Source organism: Rattus norvegicus, chromosome 19, assembly GCF_021556685.1.
Source record: "Rattus norvegicus strain SHRSP/BbbUtx chromosome 19, alternate assembly SHRSP_T2T, whole genome shotgun sequence".
Classification (NCBI taxonomy): domain Eukaryota; kingdom Metazoa; phylum Chordata; class Mammalia; order Rodentia; family Muridae; genus Rattus; species Rattus norvegicus.
Genome location: NC_141552.1, coordinates 16,661,944 through 16,679,866, shown reverse-complemented (window position 1 = coordinate 16,679,866; position 17,923 = coordinate 16,661,944). Strand labels below are relative to the sequence as shown.

The 17,923-nt window shown below is 47.4% G+C and overlaps 1 protein-coding gene across 4 annotated transcripts in view; it reads left to right on the top strand.

The window, feature by feature from the left end:
- The window catches only part of LOC147998894 (disks large homolog 5-like), a 57,385-nt gene extending 39,693 nt beyond the window's left edge, over nt 1–17,692 (top strand). For 2 of the 4 annotated variants that reach the window (XM_087596031.1, XM_087596030.1), the window contains 4 exons: nt 571–730; nt 1,924–2,067; nt 2,700–2,862; nt 3,574–4,067. In XM_087596031.1, the coding sequence (XP_087452157.1) occupies nt 720–730; nt 1,924–2,067; nt 2,700–2,862; nt 3,574–3,603 (348 nt within the window). In that variant the 5' untranslated portion in view covers nt 571–719 and the 3' untranslated portion in view covers nt 3,604–4,067. Of the gene's footprint in view, nt 1–570; nt 731–1,923; nt 2,068–2,699; nt 2,863–3,573; nt 4,068–11,807; nt 11,858–15,374 lie in introns of those variants that run through there. The other 2 variants (XM_087596028.1, XM_087596032.1) reach the window with 2 other exon arrangements.
- Nucleotides 17,693–17,923: the final 231 nt, after the last annotated feature.

The window sequence follows — 17,923 nt, the reverse complement described above, 5'->3', positions numbered from 1 at the left end:
ACATTAGAGGTTCTGTGTGGCAGATATTTTTCTACAGTAGCCAAACTATTTGGGGCAGGTAGAGAAAGAGCCTGTAACCTACTGGCACTTCTGGGGCATTTGTCATTTCAGTAGGGGGAATTAATAAGTCTGTTGACCATGTCCTCCCCCTACATGACTTTTTAATGCAAAGTTATTGGACTAGAGTAACAGTGTAGGATATCTGAGTATCCCTGATCAATCAAGTCATTGTCGATGCTGAATTGATGATCTGACTTCTGAAACCAGAGGGGTGAGGGTCCTGAAACCAGGTTGTAGCCTGCGTACCTGATAATAATCCTAGAGAAGGCATCTCTCTGGTACTTGTAAGCCTGTGTGGGCGGGCATAGGGAACACCTGGCTGCTTACATCTCTTGGTCTCTATATAGTAGTGGGGGAACTGTGATCCACTTAGGATGCCTCTTACACAGACCAAACTCCTTGCAGTGACACTGGCTTCCAAGCATGTTCTCCTGTTTGGACCTCACTGTGGTCTGTGTATGCTCTATGCATTCGCCCCATGTGGGTTCACTTGTGTTCTTCTACCTACAGAGGCCTGCAGACAGACGTCATCCCCTGAAAATGTCCTAAACAAGGTGCAGGCCAACGAGGAAGAGGAGAGGCTGAATAGAGAACTGGAGCTAACTACCAAGGAGAGAAATGAGCTGACAGATCGCCTCCTTTATGTGACAGGTGGATCCATGAGCAAGAGGTATGCATTGCTCCAAACAAACGACCTTGTTCTAAACCTCATCTCCCATAGAGAGGAGATTCAGAACCTGACCCTTACTGAGGAGTGAGTTTGGAAATGGACTCTCTGATTCCTCCTGTTGAAAATCTGAACTTGTGATCTGAGTGAAGAATTCAGGGATAAAGTCACTGGAGCATGAGTTCCCAGTGTACAATTGGAAAGCCCTTGACAGGTGGTAGCTTTGCAAGGTTCTAGGTGCTGTGAGTTTGTGGAGAGTGTTTGTACTTGCTAGGAAGGTGACTGAATGCTATCATCTCATGGCAGCAGCCGTAGGTGACAGGTCCCACATTCTTCATATCAATGCTTAACTAGAAGGCCTGAGGGTCAGGCCTGTTCCTTCTTGTCTGTGTGCCTTAAACTCTGAGACAGTAATGGTGCATACATTTCTACTGATTCTCATTGTGCTCTTTCCATATTTGTCTCTCTTTCTCATTCTCTGAGTCTGTTTACTTTGCTTTTCTTGTGGGTGTGTCCCAGTTTGTGTGTCTGTGTGTGCACAGGTCTGCATGCATATGCACAACTTTTATATGTTTCTGTGTCCCTCCACCCTTGGAATTTAGGGGTCTGGTTTTTGACCTCAGGATATACCTGTATAATAGTTTCATGGAGGTGTAAGTACTTTATTTTGGAAGCCCCACTTTCAACAGCACAGTTCTTTGCCTGTGTGGTCACATTTGTCTATACATTTGTATGCCTTGGGCAGATTATAAGTTTGTGGCAATATCTGGTCTCATCTCCAGAATTATGTGTACTGTCTGCCTCTAGAATATTAGTTATTCGGCTTGTAGCATTCCACTTGTCAAAACAGGAAAAATGAAATCAGAGGTTTCTGGATGTGTGTGTGTGTGTGTGTGTGTGTGGGGGGGGGGGGGGGGGGGTTGGGTAAGCTCTGTGGCCTAGGCTTTTGACAGCATAACAGGTTTGAATGCAGATCCAGACCTCCTGATTGAAAAAAGCGAGCCAGGGAACCCTTTATCTGGGTGCTTAGCTTCTGTTGTCCTGGGCACACAATTACAAGTTTCTGAATCTGAAGAAGATCCAAATATGTAGAATTCAGAAAGTGTCCTTCCAGGGCTGGGGTAGTACAGGACACAGCCTGAGTTCATATAATCCTAAACCTCGATGTTCATTGGGTTCTATCTTCCTGGGGCCAGCCCCTACTTCAGGCCAAATCCATTTTATGAAAACTTGAAGATAAAGGAGAAAGAGGTCATGTCATTACTGCACAACTTAGACACAAAGAACATTGAACATCGTGAGAAATTTCAGGAGCTCAAGAAGGAGATTAACTTGTATTGGTAAGTACTGGTCAGAAGGGCCCATCACTTGTGGAATATCCATTGCTGCCTCTCTTTGTTCTGGACTGGAGAGCCTGTAGCTCTGGGCCCATCTCTTCTGCTGTTTAAATATCACTGTGCCGTGGGTCTTTTGGACTCAGTTTCAGTTCCATAAGAGACTGTCAGTTATCACCACAGTGTCTATGCATCTTTAGAAGGCTCTGGATAGAACTACACTGATTCAGGCATCAGAGTGTTATTAGGCCAACCTGCGGCTCTGGGGTCATACCAGGTTTAACAAAGCTCAATGTGTGGACCATATGGTTAGCATGACCTCCCTTGGTTCTACTGTCCTCTTGTGGTTGTTTACTGCCTACTAATTGATGCTGTCCCGATGCATTGGGCTCTCATGGGTAGTTGTAGATCCCTTGTTCTTTTGGAGAGACATGGACTCTTATTGGTGCTTGGGTCACAGGAACAATTTATTCTTCCCTGGATTGGCCGTTTGCTGTTTGTGCAGCAGCCTTACATGTATGGAGATGTATTGTATGAAGTCTTTATGGGTATCTGGGTCCTGGTGGAGTTTGTGGTATTTGGCAGTTGGAATGGGAGGAAGAGGCTTCAGGATCTTACTATGCAGAGTGTGTTTCCAGCAACCTGCACAGCCGGCTCCTGATGGACCAGGCATGTATGAAGAAGAAGTTGGTCACATTGAAGCAGGAGAGCAAGGAGGTACAGCGATATTTGTTTGAGTTGAACCGGAAAGATGAAGACAAACAGGAGAAGACCAGCAACCTCCAGACCCAGCAAAATGTGGTAGGAACAAGCAGCTGAGTCAGATTAACAATGTCTGATACCATTTGCCTATTGGATACATCTTTGCTTCCCCTATCATCTTTCTAATCTCCCCACACCCAGTCAGTCACCCACCTCATGTGATAGTTATTCATTGCTCTGTCTATGCACAAGTATTCTGGGATGTTAACCACTCTTCAGAAACTGAATTATGGGCAAGTACACTTCTCTGCCCTTTTTGTAACTGCAGTCCAGAAATGGTGACAGAGGAATAACATATCACATGACTGCATCTCCCTATCACATATTGGATGCTATGAAGAGTTTTGAACGAGTTCTTGGTCGTGTGACAAAGGTCATACAGGGGTCATGTGATGGTTGGAGGCACCTTGTAGGGATAAGAACCAAGTGCAAATGGCAAATGAGTCCTGGTCATTGGCTTTGATCTGGGTATCATGTGGCCTTCTCCTTTCTTCCTGCACCCCAATGAGGTCTCTCCCCATTTCCCCATTCTTGGTTTGCACTGGTAGAGTCTGAGGAGCAGCTTGTTCTCTCACAGTACTGTGAGGGTTGCTGGTGATGTTCCCAGCCTGCAGAGATATCAGCAATGATTTCAGTGAAAAGATCAGTGCTGTGTGTCCAATGCAGCTGAGGGGACAGAAGGCAGCAACTTGACAGCTGGTGTGCATGTCCCCACCAAATCAGTGTCTTAATAGCTGCTTCTCCTCCCAGGTCTCAGGAACTGCAGGAGACATGGCATAGGACGGATCCCAGGAAGATAGCCCCATGAGGAATGAGTTTGTCTCTCAGGAGTTCCCTGTGACGACAATCCTCACAGTCAAAGACTTTTTGGGGGAATATTCTTCTTCTCAGATAATTTCCTCAATGTATAGAGACCCTAAATTTATGTATCCGTATGCCAGCCTGTCTCATTGAGGTATTTCTCCTTTCTCATACCGACAACACCATTTGAGAGACAACTGAGGGGACTGCCTTGACGTCTTGTCCTAGAGGAGAAACAGCACTACAACTGTGTTTCTAAATGTTCATTAAGAAAATGCTGTTAAGAAATGTTTTTCGTTATGATTTTCATTGAAGTTTTCTTTTTGTTATTTCATAGTTATATATTCTGGTTACTGTTTTTCATTTTTTATACCATTTTAGTTGTTCATTTTATGCCTGTTTTTTGTAAATTGTATTCCTTATGAATAAAAATTGATTTGTAACTCTTGACTCTTAAGACCATCTTATTCAAGGGTCCTTCCCCTCCTGTAGACTTAGAACTGACAGCTGGATATGGATCTTTGCATGATCCAGTGAATTCAATGCCACCAAGGGGTACACAGGGTGATAGTGTCTTTTGTGTGGATAATGTGACTTATTTTATGGACACACACTTTATGATGTAATCACTGACATACTGTATCCATGCTGTCATGTGTTCTGCTCATCCTAGTCTATATCAGTCTACAACACACATTCCTTATTGACTGTGTGCACCAGATATTGAGTAACACACACTCATGCCTGTAGAGCTGCAAAAAAATGACAACTTTCACAAAGGAATATAGAATAATCCTAATCGAGAACCATGTGCCTCAGTTTTTCTTACAATACAGCATTATTATTAAACCACAAAGATAATGACCATCAACGTCATTTTGGGAAATAGGTTTTTATAGGTGCTGTTTCACTTGATCATTCATATGCTGTGTTTTTTATTGTTGCTGATTATATTTATTTTTATCATTTAACTCAATGGATCTTTTTTTTTTTTTCAAATGTATGTCTGGGCCACTCCTGACTGCATTTCCCTCATGATCCAAAAGAGGGAATAGCATTCCCCATTGTAGATGATTGTTAGGGACCATGTGGTTCTTCTGAGAGAGCAGCAGATGCTCTAACCTGGGAGTCATCACCATAGCTCCTGTAGGTAGCTTTTGTCCTTCCAGGGCATGTGCTGTACTAGGTGGACACGATCACCTCCCATTTAGGAGAGAGATCTCAGGATATGTGTATGTACAGGTGGTTGAGCAGTGCCTGCTCAATGTGGTAGGCTGCTAGGCAACCGACTGAACCCCAGCCCTGCTCCACCTGCATTCTTCGAGTCAGAGTTTCTATAGCCCAGGATGGTCTAGAATGCATCATCTACCTATGTCTTTTTTCCACTAATGCTAGGATGAGGAGCATATGTCCTCCACACCCTTCTTTCCAAACAATGAACATGCTCATGGTCTGGTTATCACATGGCCATGAGGGAGGTAAATAACACTCAGCCAAAACAGAGGCACATTGCCACAGTCACACAGACAGCCTGGACAGATCTGACACGATCAGCACCAGGTTTGACTGCCACTACTTGAAGCAAGGTCCTCCAGTGTTAGGACAACCATTCAAACCGCAAAGAAGGAACCTGTTCCCAGCATCCGAGGAGTGGGAGACCCAGAAACCCATGTGTCAATGTGGCCATTTGGAAAATGGAAGAGGGGAGGCAGGGAAGCAGCCAGAACTGGACACAGTTGCAGGGACCCAGGCAAAGAGGGAATATTGGGGCAGAGTCCATGAGATGTCAGTAGGCAACAGGCCAGCTGGGACTAGTGTGGGTACAGGGCTTCTAGTGTGGGTGAGAGAGGAGCAAATGTAGCAATGGTCAGATTCTGATGCAGCATAAAGATGGGAAGGAGCTTAGACCGTCTCAGTGTCATATAGGGACATTATACTCACTGATGGGCAGTATGGGGATTGCAGGGTCCCTTATAGTGGTGTCTGCAGGTGTCAGGGCTCTGTCAGACCTATGACTATCAGGCAGGCTCTGAGTGCAAGTGAGAGTCACGGGACAGGCCCTGTGTACAGCCTGGTTTGGGGACATTTCCAGGTGCCCCATGGACTGCAAAATAAAGGCAAAGGACACAGGGAAGCCAGCAGTTCCCATGCACAGGACATAAATACTTGTAGACCTTTCTAGAATTTCCATAGACCATCTGTCACTAGTCCTCACTATAGAAGGCACCAGCATTCTGCCCTCTACTTCAATTGGTGAGACAGCTAGTCTAACTCCAGCAGTAAGGCCTCAGGGAAGACAGTAAGAACTCACAGGTGACCTCTTTTACTATTGAAACAGGCTCTTCCTATGGAGCCCAGAGTGACCTTAGGGGCCTAATTCTCCTGCCTCACAGTGACTGTAAATTCAAATCTACCTTCAAGAGCAATTGATTCATAGCACAGGGGGGAAGATCAGATTAAGGCTATATAAAGGCCCCAGGGTGGTAGGATTACCAGGGTCCTAGTAAGTTTCTCCAGCCTTAATTACAACCTGAGTCAGTCCTGCTGTGTGGGATATCGCCTGCTGCCCAGTGATATCACAACTTGGAATTCTTTGTCAAATATAAGCTGTTATGGGAATGAAGTAGCCACACAATAAACACTGGTCTGGATACTCCTAGGTCAAGAATCCCCTGTTGGAAATGCCTTGGACCGCACCATTTTACATTCTGGATCCTTTGGCTTTTTAGCAGATTTATAAATACAAAAAAGAAAAATGGGCATAGTAATTTAAGCCTATGATCCCAGTCATGGGAAACTGAGTCAGGGTGATGGAAGACTGTAAGTTCCAGGGCAACCTGTGTTTCAAGAAAAAAAAAAAAGGCATGGTGAAGATTCCACTCAAGTAGAAACCAAAAGGCTTTCACATGGGGCCTGCCATCCACTGGTCAGCACTCCCATTGTCACAGCCACAGGGAGACACTGGGGAACATTTCCCACTGTCTCTCTTTGGGATGCAGTCCACCCCATGATTCTATGTGAGGAATCCCCCAAAGGTTGCATCATGTGAGGGACCTAGATAGTTCCAGGATTGGGAGAATTCAGGAGTTTATAATTAGGGATGATCTACAGCTATGGCAAAGCCTTTTCCCTCCACATGGCAGCCCCAGGTTTGGCCCCAACAGTAAAAATAAAATCCCCCCAAAATAATGCCAACAAAATATCACGAAGCCTAAACGTCTGACCAGTCTCCTCAAAAGTGCACAGGAACCTGACTCCACATTTAGGACCCACTATGGCCTCTGTGACCTGTGAGAAGGGATCTAATATGGGAATTAGTACAGTATGACTTATCCTTATGGATATCTTTGGTGACAATCACCACCTGACCCCTGAAAACCCATCTACCTGGGAGGCTCAGCACTCATGTCACCCAAAAAGCCCAGATCCTAGGGTCAGCATGGGCAGGAGGTGAAGAAAGTTTGTCTCTCGTGAACATCAGTTGCTGCTCCTGGCCTGACTCTATCCTCAGGAGACAATGTTGCCCCAGAAAGTGTGGGTGTCAATGGCTCTTCCCAGGCCAAAACTGGGATACTGCTTAAGTTCCACAATGCACAGCAGTGCTCACTTTAGAGCTAAATGTTCTACAGCTAAAAGGGGTGGGTGCTCTGCTGGCCACGCCCCTCCTCAGCAGTGTTTACTGCACTCTGAGTGGAGCTTCAAATGAGAGGGACTTCTTGAGGCTACTCCCATGGAGAATGGCAGATTCATCAGAACAGGGCACAGGGTGAGTTCAGAGCACAGCTGGGAGGAATTTAGGGATGCCAAGCCATGACTAAGACCAGATCCTGGGCTGACAGGCAGTTGAGCTGGAGAACTGGCATCCAAAGTGTGACTGCCTGAATTCCTCTTAGACCAAAAGCCCTGGATCTGAGCTACTTTGGTGCATTCTCCTGAGCAGGATCCCAGACCCAGCTCAGAATCGGGGCTGTGCATGGACTTTGGTGCTGGCAGCAGGTGGCTTAGCCACAAAGTGCCCAGCTTTCCCATCTGTGCCCACTCAAACTCTTCTGTCTCATTTTAGGTGTGTTTGGTATAGTTTTAGACAGGGTATCTTGTAGCAGCACAAACCTGCTTTAACCAACACTGTAAGGTAAAAGCAACCCTGAATTCAAGATCCTCCAACCCCTCTGTCCCAAGTCCTGGAATTAAGACCTCCAGCTGTCACCATTTTACTTCAGCATAGGATCCATCTGTGTTAGAGTGAGCTTTGGAAATACCAGAGTTCCTTAGAATTCAGGTTTCCTTAATTCTTAGCAGGAGTTTTGTGATGATGCTGATGAGAGAATCAGGAGTTAACACTGGGAGAGGTAACAGTCCTGGCAGCCCTGAGTGCGCAGTGAAAGTCAAGACAGAAGCCTGCTGATTAGCACCTGAGTGAAAGTGGGAGGATTCAGAGTTCAAGAACAGACTCAGTTACATACCTAAGACCATATTGCAACATTTTTGTTTCATTTTTGGCTTGTTTTCTTTGAGACAAGGTGTTAATATATAGCCCTGGCTGTCCTGGAACCCATAATGCCTCTACCTCCCAATGGATTGAATTAAAGGCATGTGCCAACATGCACTGCCACTAAATAATTTTTAATTAAACTTTCGGGCAAAATCCAGTAATCCCAGTGCTTAAGAGGCCAAGGCAGGGAGATATCTGGTTTCCTGACAAGTTGGTCTACGGAGAGCATATCAGAACTGCCAGGGACGAACAGAGAAACCCTGTCTCAAAAAATAAACAACAAAATGTGTTTTTTTTTTTAAAGAAAAGAGGACGGGGGGGGGGGGGGGAATTTAGCTCAGTGGTAGAGCGCTTGCCTAGGAAGCACAAGGCCCTGGGTTCGGTCCCCAGCTCCTGAAAAAAAAAAAAAAAAAAGGAACGATTTGTCAGAGAATTAGAGGCAGAGATCCAAAAGATATTGGGCAGTTCAGAGTCTAGCTTCTGAGATGAAACTGGACACCCTGGGGTTAGGGTGGGGATTCTCATCTTGGACTGGTAGACAGAGGGTGGCTTCAGGGATGGAAGGCTCAGTCAGTCATTAGTCAGGATTCTCAATCAAGAGGGTGTTGTAAGATCCAAAATGTGTGAGCAGTGTTCTGCATGAGACTAGAAGAACCCACCTACCCATACAAAATAGCCAATGAAGAGTAATCACAAGCATACGTCTGGAGGTCCATGGAGAGGTTAACGTCCACCTTAGTGTGGATTATTCAGAGCACAGGTGGAGAGGAGTAGAAGAGCTGATGGTGGCTGAGGCAGGAGAGGAGTTCGGGTGTGAATTTGAGCCAGTAAAACGAAGCTTGGAGGTCGGGCAGAGCAATGAGAGGTCTAACAGCATAGCTGTTGATATCCTTCAGATTAATTTGTCTTAAGAACCTCATGCCATAGCCAAGGACAGGAATAGATCTGACTATTGAGTGGCTGGGCTCACATAGCCCAACAGGTTTGGCCTTGCCTCTGTGGGATTCCAAGTCTCTCCCTTTAGACACAGCCATGGTGAAGGTGTAGTAGTAAAGGTGCAGTTTGCTTTGCAATGCTTGGCTTATGGTGTTGAGTACTTCATGCTCCACAGAGTTAGGGAATGTCCTAGAAGCCAGGGAGGCTGAGCCATGAGGAAGACAGGTCTCTGGGAGAGAGAAATGATAACCAAAGTCACTAAGAACTTCCTGAATCACAGTGTCTGTTAACCATATATTTGATTTACTTATTTTATGTGCCTGAGTGTTTAACCTAATAAATGCTTGTGCACCATGTGGTATGTGTGGTGCCCGTGAAGTCCAGACTGATTCCCTAGAATTGCAATTACAGGTTAATAGGAGCCACCATGTGGCCACTGGGAACTGAACCTTGGTCTTCTGCTCTTAGCCACTAAACCAACCATCTCTTCAGCACCACCCCCCCAATTGTATAGTCATTAAGATTTAACCATTTGGCCTTCAGTATTTGAATTAATACAGATGTGACAAGAGTTATAGTTAACATGGTGGTTCAGGTATAGACAGGCAGGCATCTCATTGTATACAAAATATGAATCCTTCCTTCCTTCCTTCCTTTCTTTCTTTCACTTCTTCCTTCCTTCCTTTCTTTCTTTTACTTCTTTCTTTCTTTCTTTCTTTCTTTCTTTCTTTCTTTCTTTCTTTCTTTCTCTTTTTGTTTTACTCTTGGAGACAGTGTTGTTTTTTGTGTAGCTGACCTGGAATTAGCTCTGTAGAGGAAGCTGGCCTAGAATTCAGAAATCTGTCTGCCTCTGCCTCCCAAGTGTTAGGATCAAAGGCCTGTGCCACCACCACCACACATCCTTCTGTTTAAAGGAAAAATGTAGTCTTACAGGTCAGCATGAGTTTAGCACCGGTATAGACATTTTCCTAGGCCTCAGGAGTCTAGAGTTCATGAAGGATTTGCTGCCTTCCCCTTTGGCCCTGGCTAACTATGAGAGCTCCACACACGTGGGTGTTTGCTTCATTAGAGTCTGGAGGATGAGGGTCACAGACTGAGGTAACTGTGTAGAGCAAAGGATGCCTGGTGAAGGTCAAGTGGGTAAAATGCTGAAATGCTAAGGGAAGAGGCCTATGGTTGCCGCCTCCTACACCTGAGACTTCCAACCCAGAAAAGCAGGGGGTAGAGAGTGAGGATGCAGAGTGCACACAGGTCAGGAAAAGGCCATGTTCCTGAAGCCTCCATGAGTGGTGGACAGGCTCTGGGGCACCATGAGGGACATCAGGAGCTTCTACACTTTGTAGAATAACAGGGTTCCATGCTACCTCACATGCCCACGTTTTGCCCCCTGCTACAGGGAGAAGCCAACACCAGAGTCTTCCAGCTCCCAGCCCTGCTTTTGCCATGTAGGTTTATCCAGAAAGAGCTTGGAAGTCCCTGGACCTGGAGTCTCAGGTGGTTGTGAGCCAACTGACCCGGGTGCTGGAGACTGAACTCAAGTCTTCTGAAAGAACAGCAAAGACCTGTGCGCTGCCTGGCCCAGCCAGGGCTGTGAAATGGTGTTTATTTTCATGCTGAACAAGCCCAACAACAGTTTAGGTCCCTAGAAGCCACATAAACCTGGATGCAGTAGTGTCTGTCATCCAGCACTTCCCACAGGGAGATAGGAGCCTAAAGTGGACAGTCTCTAGGATTAGGGGGAAGGGCTAGCCTAGCATACACAGCCATGGATGAGAGGTAGAAGGTGAGGACTTGTGCTCAGGTTGTCCCTGGCCTTTACACAGGCACACACACACCTGCACTCACAGAAACGCCATACAGACATAGGTGAAAAAGGAAATAAAAACAAACAACATTGAAAATACAATATACTGGGGCTGGAGGGATGGCTCAGTGGTTAAGACCACTGACTGCTCTTCCAGGGGATCTGAGTTCAATCCCCAGCAACCACACATTGTGTCTCATAACCATTTCTACTCTCATATACTACCCTTTACTGTTGTGTCTGAAAACAGGGACAGCGTACTCAGATGGACAAAATAAATAGTTTTTTAAAATCCTTTTCTTAAAAAAAAAAAAAACTCTTCTGTGGCACATGATCATTGTGTGATTCCAAATGTTGCTAAGTCAGTAAAGTCCAATTGCTACATGGTACACCAGTTGTGTCAGCCTTGGTAGTAGAGTGGCACAGTTGAATAGATGCTGGTCACTGTGACCAGGCAGCCTAGAAAGCTAACCATGTGCAGAGAAGGCTGTGCTGTGTCCTAGTCCTCTACCCCACACTGCCCCTCATCCCTACGAATAGAGCAAAAAGAACAGATGAGGAATGTTTCAGGTTTCTTTCCTCTTTGATTTCCTTACTAACCTAGCCCTGTGCTACATGTGACCTTGTCACATCCTCTGTCCCATCCCTAAGCCCTCATACCTGTCAGATAAGACAGGGATCTTGCTTTGGGGGGAAGCTCTGGTCCCTCTCTGTCCTAAGAGGCTCTGAGCCATCGCTGAAAGAGAGTCCTCTGAGGATTGAGGGACGTCCATAGCCCGTGCTCTGACTTCCAGGAAGGTTTGAGGAAGGTGGTCCTCTTCCTGTGGTTCCTCTAGTAGGAGCAGTCCACACTTGGGACCAGCTCCCACTGTCAGAAAAAGGAGGGTGGCTCTGGTCTTTGCACAGCTCTCCAGCTGAATGAACAGTGCAACTCTCCTCTCTCTCTTGCAGGAAGTCTCCAGTCTCTGCTGTTCCCAAGACAAAGGAAAGGAAAGTGCTAAGTGAGTGTTCCTGGGATCCTTTAATACATTGTATGCATTGTCTTCATTAATGTTTCTGTTTAATTTTTTATTCCATGTGTATTGATCTCCTTGTAGGGGTGTGCATGCCAAAGCATGAGTGTTGAAGGTGGAGGAAAATCCATGGGAGTCACTTTATCGTACCGTGCGGGGTCCCAGGCTCTGCTCTGGGTCATTGAGCTTCTTTACAAAGAGCTTTCATGCTGAGTTTCTTGCTGGCTCTGATTTCAGGGAGAGCATCTCATAGAGCCCAGACTGGCCAGTAAACTACTGATCATCCTACCTCATGCATTGCCATCTAGTTCATGAAAGGTTGAGTTATTGACATGAGGAACTGGGGATGGGCAGAGGTGCATGACGGAAGCTATCACTGCTCAGTGGCATGCCTTTGGGGACAGATAGTTTTCATCACTGAGGTGTCATTTCAGTGCAGTGCTCCTCTGGAGAGAAGGAGTTTCTTTTGCCAGGGCATCAAGACAGGACTTGAAGGTGGAGGTCTGGAGGCCAGGCCTGCATTCCTCTTCAGAAGCTGCAGTCCCCACTCAGGACAGTGCTTTAGCACAGGGTCACATATCCAGTTCTACCCTGAGACCTGCTGAGTCACATGCAGTTTGTGCTGAGAAGCAAACTGGGGTCTCCTGCAAGGGCAGTGAGTGCCTCTCAACCACTTACTCATGCTTTCCTTAATTGTACACTCGAAGTGGGGTGGGCATGACATATGTAGGGGTCAAACACAAATCAAGGGAGTTTTTTCTCTTTTTGTATCAGAGAGGGCCTAAGGATCAAACTCAAGCCCTCAGGATTGACAGTGATGCCTGGACCTGGTGAGTTCAGGGTAGGGGATGAGGGTTTAGTCCTAGGGATGGAGCCCAGGACCTCACATACGCTAGGCAAGTGCCTAATCACTGAACTACATCCCCAGCAGATGTTGGTTGCAAGAGAACTTGGGCCCTCACCATGCTAAAGGAGCACTCTATGACTTAGTGGCCCCAGCCTGGTAGTCTTGTTTGTAACCTCTGCTGTGTTTGCATGCTGCCTGAGCTTATTAATATAGCCACATCCTCAGGGTGACAAAAACTTCATGGAGACTCCCACTGTCAGATACCTGAAGACAGGTTTCAAAGAGAACAGGTAACCAATGTAGAAGTCTCACAGTGTTCGTGTGAAGTACATGGAATATAAGTCCTAGATGACAGAATGCTCAGAACACTGGTGTCCCCTCTGTTGGAAGTAACCAGGACCACAGATCCCAGTCTTTCATCACACTTGAAGACCCCTAGCTGGCATGGTGGCACATACTTCTCATCCCAGCACTTGGGAGGCTTAGTCAGGAGAATCTCCTGAGAACAGGAGTAGGAGGGAGGTTGGGGATTTAGCTCAGTGGTAGAGCGTTTGCCTAGCAAGCGCAAGGCCCTGAGTTCGGTCCCCAGCTCCGAAAAAAAGAAAAAAAAAAAAAAGGAGTAGGGGGACAGCCTGGCCAACCCATCAGGTGTTACCTGCAGGTCTAGTTCCAGACATAATCCTAGCATGCAGTCATCCCCGGCCATGCAGGGAAAGCATCATGGCACACCAGGAAGCCAGTGAGGCCCATGTTGCTTGACTGGGCAGCTACTTGTTAGCCATAAGGACTAGGGCTCAGAGTGCCCAGAGGCTGTGAGACTGAGGGTTTCAAGGACCCAGCAGCAGGCCAGATGGTCTCAGCCTGGACTCGATACTGAAGAAGGAAGGAGCCCTGAGTCCTGGGCCAAAGCTGTTAGTAGCCCCATGACCTGGGCTGCTGGTGGCTGCTGGGGTCAGGAGCAGTGTCTTGGTGGGTCCTGCTGTGGTGAGAGAGAGCAGCAGAACTTCTGGAGGACAGAGAGGGAGCAAAATAGAATGGGAAGCCAGTATAGAGATCTCAGAGTGTTTGTGTGAAGCAGAGCTAGGAAGTGGGTTGCAGGGGCAGGGGAGCAGCAGGCTGTGCCTGTAGAGATGAGTCAGCCCAAGGGCAGAGTTGTCAGAGCCCAGCAGCATGGGGTGGGAGAGTATCTCAGGGGAGGGGCTCCTGTCCTTCCAGGACAGTCTCCATCAGAGACTGAAGGGCTGGGCCTGAGAGGCGAGGGGAATTAGGGATGAGGGAGAGACTGAAGAGATGTGGGAAAAGAATGCACCTAGGAGTGAAGCAGGGCCCCCAATGTGGGATGCCTGAGGCCCTACAGAGTTGGATGTTGCTGATCCTACATTAGGCCAGGCCAGAGGGCCGAAGCTCCAGCAACCAGAAAGGAAGCCAAAGTGTCTGAGGAGGCCTGCATCAGATTGAGTCTCATGAGGGTCCCACCAATGGCCAAGGCAGGATTTGTTGAAAGCAAGGTTGTGGGTATAATTGTTCTCACCTTGGAAGGGAATAGGTGGCCATGGCTCTCACAGGTACTGAGGGTGCAGGGACAGGAGACCTATGGACTGACCTTACTGCCACAGGGCAGCTGAAGGCTCTTGTTGCCTTTAGTTTGTTGTTGTATTAACCTGGTAGCTTCATTTCTTGAGAAGCTTGGGTGGATGAGGTGTAGCAGATCAAGGTCCAGCTGAGAGGAAGAATCCAGAGTGTTCCATGGTTGGCAAACAGGTTCTGAAATCTGGCCTGTGCACTCAGGCCAGTGTAACTGTTTGTCTTAGCTGCAGGCTCAAGAGGGTTGAATTGACCCAGGATCAAACACCACATGTGCCCTGTGTTTTCCAAGCTTTCTCATGGTTGCAAGCGCTGGGCGAACTCACATGGACTTTTCCATCATTCCCTGAGCTCTAGGTGACTCGGATGGATCATGGAGATATCTCTAAGCCTATGCCAGCACAGCAGTGACATCATGGCAGTGTCCTCTAGGGTTCCAGGACTGGATCTTTTTTTTTTCTCTCTCTGCTGATACAAGTAATAAGACATCCTATAAAACAAGGCCAAGCTTTCCTAGAGTTGAAGCCCAGAACACACAAGACTCCCCCAGGGATGGGCCCATCCAAGAAGGTGTGGGATGTTTTGTGGCTTAGGTTGTTTCATGGTGAGTGAGAAGTGTCTAAGACGCACACATGTAGCTGCTTGGGAGCTGGGAAGGTCATGGGACCCCCTAGATCTGATTCTGCAGATGACTGTGAACATCCATGTGCTGGAAACTGAACTCTGGTCCTCAATCACTGAGCCATCCCACTGGCCCCTGGCTTTCCCTTCCTAGAATGTTTCTGTATTTCCTCCTACTTGATGCCTTGATGCTGGCTCCTAGCCCAATGGCCTATATACAAGATGAATTCTATAAATGTCTTATAAACAGTAAGTATCCTGTGAAGGGTACTAGTGCCCTGTATATAACAGGAAGGCTGAGGAATCCAGTCTGCAACAAAGAGAAGGCCGGGTGCTTTTCCTGTCATTCAGCATGAAGGGCCAGTCCTGCTTTTCACTGCAGGGTCCTGGTTATGCTATGGGTCTTCCTGGTGCAGCAGTCCTGTTCTGTGACAAACGATGTGTCTCCTGCAGGAGGAAGAGTGGTCGAGTCACAGTACCTGCAATATGACAAGAAAACGAAAAAGGTGATGAAGTCCTTGACTCCCAGAACCACAGGAAGTGGGTGAGGTGGAGGGCAGGTAGGGAGACAGCTGAATCCTGAAGGACACTGTTGGGACCTTTGCCAGGTGCCTCTGTGACATCCAGACTTGGACACAGGGATGAGTCTGGGTATCTAACATCAGCATATATCAGTCTCCATGGTCTATGGCCCCTGCACCTCCTCACTGCTCCTCTGGCTTTGGAGACCTCAATTTTGCCAAGCCTTTTCTTCAGGACCATCCCCTGAATCATCCAGGTGGCTCCTAAGAGACAGACACTGACAGCAGACATTTGGTATGGATCACAGGCGAAATTGTCATGGGGCTTTGTGCCATCCTACCCAGAATGCTGTGAAAGGCCCCACTTTGGTGGTGTTCACTTCTGGAATGCCCTGTGTGATAATTTCAGCTGTGAATAACAAGGCTAGCAATTTCTACTGCTGCCCACACAGGCCTCCAGCTCCCTGAAAGCTGCAGTGCTCACCTAGAAGGGAAGCACATTCAGGACAGGGAGTGCCCTGAGGAGCTCAATCAACTTCCTGGTCATCCCTGCAGTGACACCTCACCCCTGCAGTGTGTGGTCATCCCTGCAGTGACACCTCACCCCTGCACTGTGTGGTCATCCCTGCAGTGATGCCTCACCCCTGCAGTGCAGACCTTTGGGCCTGTGGCCTTCAGGTTCCGGATTATCTGTTAAACTCAGTTCATAATCAGAATGTTTTGTGTTCAGCCTCTGCCTGGACTGTACTCCAAGAAGAGTTCAAGGGTTTCTGTGGCAACATCTAGCGATCAAGCCTTAGCAAAAGGATTCTCACACCACCCTGCAGGCAGATTCCCATAGTCATCCCTAGTCCATTTAAGCTGCTGCTGAAGATGCCTTGAAGGCATAGGCACAGCGACCCCGTGTGTTCACACGTGATGTTTTCCTTCAGGAACCTGATGCTGAGTCTTCTCCTAACCCAGCAGGCGGTCCCTGCATCAGGCTGGAGTTTTGAGTTTCTGTGTTGTCCTGATACCACCTGCTGTGTTCTCCTGGGGCAGAATGGATCTCAGAAGGTCTGGGCCAGTCTCACTGGTTGAGGATTCTTGCAAGGCCTCATCTCCAATTCCTGAGGGAAGGTGTAGGTTAGGAGAACGCCTGGATTTGAAATTCAGTGTTTTCAGATTTCAGGATTGGATGAGGGGTACTCAGCATGTGCATGTGTCCATGTCTCTGTATGCATGCACATGCAGGCCAGGAATGGACACCAGCAACCTTCCTCAGTCACCCTATGCATCTCACACAAAGGAGCTCTCACACAGAAGCTGTGGCTCACAGATGAGGCTGGTCAGGCTTAGAGTCCCAGAGATTCTTCTGCTGTGCTTCAAAACTTTGAATATATGTGTGTGTGTGTGTGTGTGTGTGTGTGTGTGTGTGTGTGTGTGTGTGTATGTGTGTGTGTGTGTGTGAGAGAGAGAGAGAGAGAGAGAGAGAGAGAGAGAGAGAGAGAGAGAGAGATTCTACCAGCTTGTACAACCATGCATGCACATATGGAGGCCAGAGGGAAATATCCGGTGTCTTCCTTTTCGAACAGGGTCTTAATCAACTATCAGGTCTCTATATCTTAATATCTCGCAGGGGTCCCAGCATGAGCATAGCCAGGGCATACACATGCTTGGCTGTCAGGCAGGCAAGAGGCAGAGATCTTGTTCTATTCTTCATGGTTAATGCTCTTAGTGCCCTTGAGGGCCTGGCTGACACCTGCCTGGAGACGGCTGGATCTGATGCTGGCCTAGACAGCCAGGGCTATTGATGATGGATGCCCAAAGTGGCCCTCATTCTTGGCAAACTTCTCTCTTCTAGTCTGAATGTGCTTGGGTGTTTAATGCAAGAACTGGGTTGTAGTTTTCCTCTTCCATCCTGCTGCCTCCTTGTTTTCTTCAGCGGGTCACCTGCCCTAGTGATGAAAGAGAAGTGTGTGAACCACAGCACCACCCTCCCATGCTTCTGCTTGCTGGTCTGTGGTATCTGTTGATGGAGAACCGTTCCTGTGGCGGTCCCGTTGCTGTTTGTGAGTTTTGAGGATTTACGCCAGTGTAGTAATGTGCATAGTCATCCTGGGAACACCACAGGAAGTTGGTCCCCAGGTTTCAGCACACAGAAGCACAGGCCAGAAGAGATGCCCAGGTGTTGAAGGAGGTCCGGTAGATGTGCTGTTAGTCTCCTGTGTCTGATGCATGATTGTCCCTTGCTTAATAAAATGTATACACAAAACTCTTTAAGTGTCCCACTCACCTCTGAGAAAGAACATCACTGGGAAGATGGCTTTGAACTCTTAACTCCCTGTTCCTGTCCTCATAACAGGTTTCTGTAGCAACCAAAGGAGAGAAGCCACCTGAGGGAAGGAAGTCCAAGACAGTGCCTAGGAGCAGAAGTAGGGTCTGGCTGTAGAGGGGACAAGTGGCTGGGTATAGGGACTCTAGGATCAGAAAAGAGGCTGT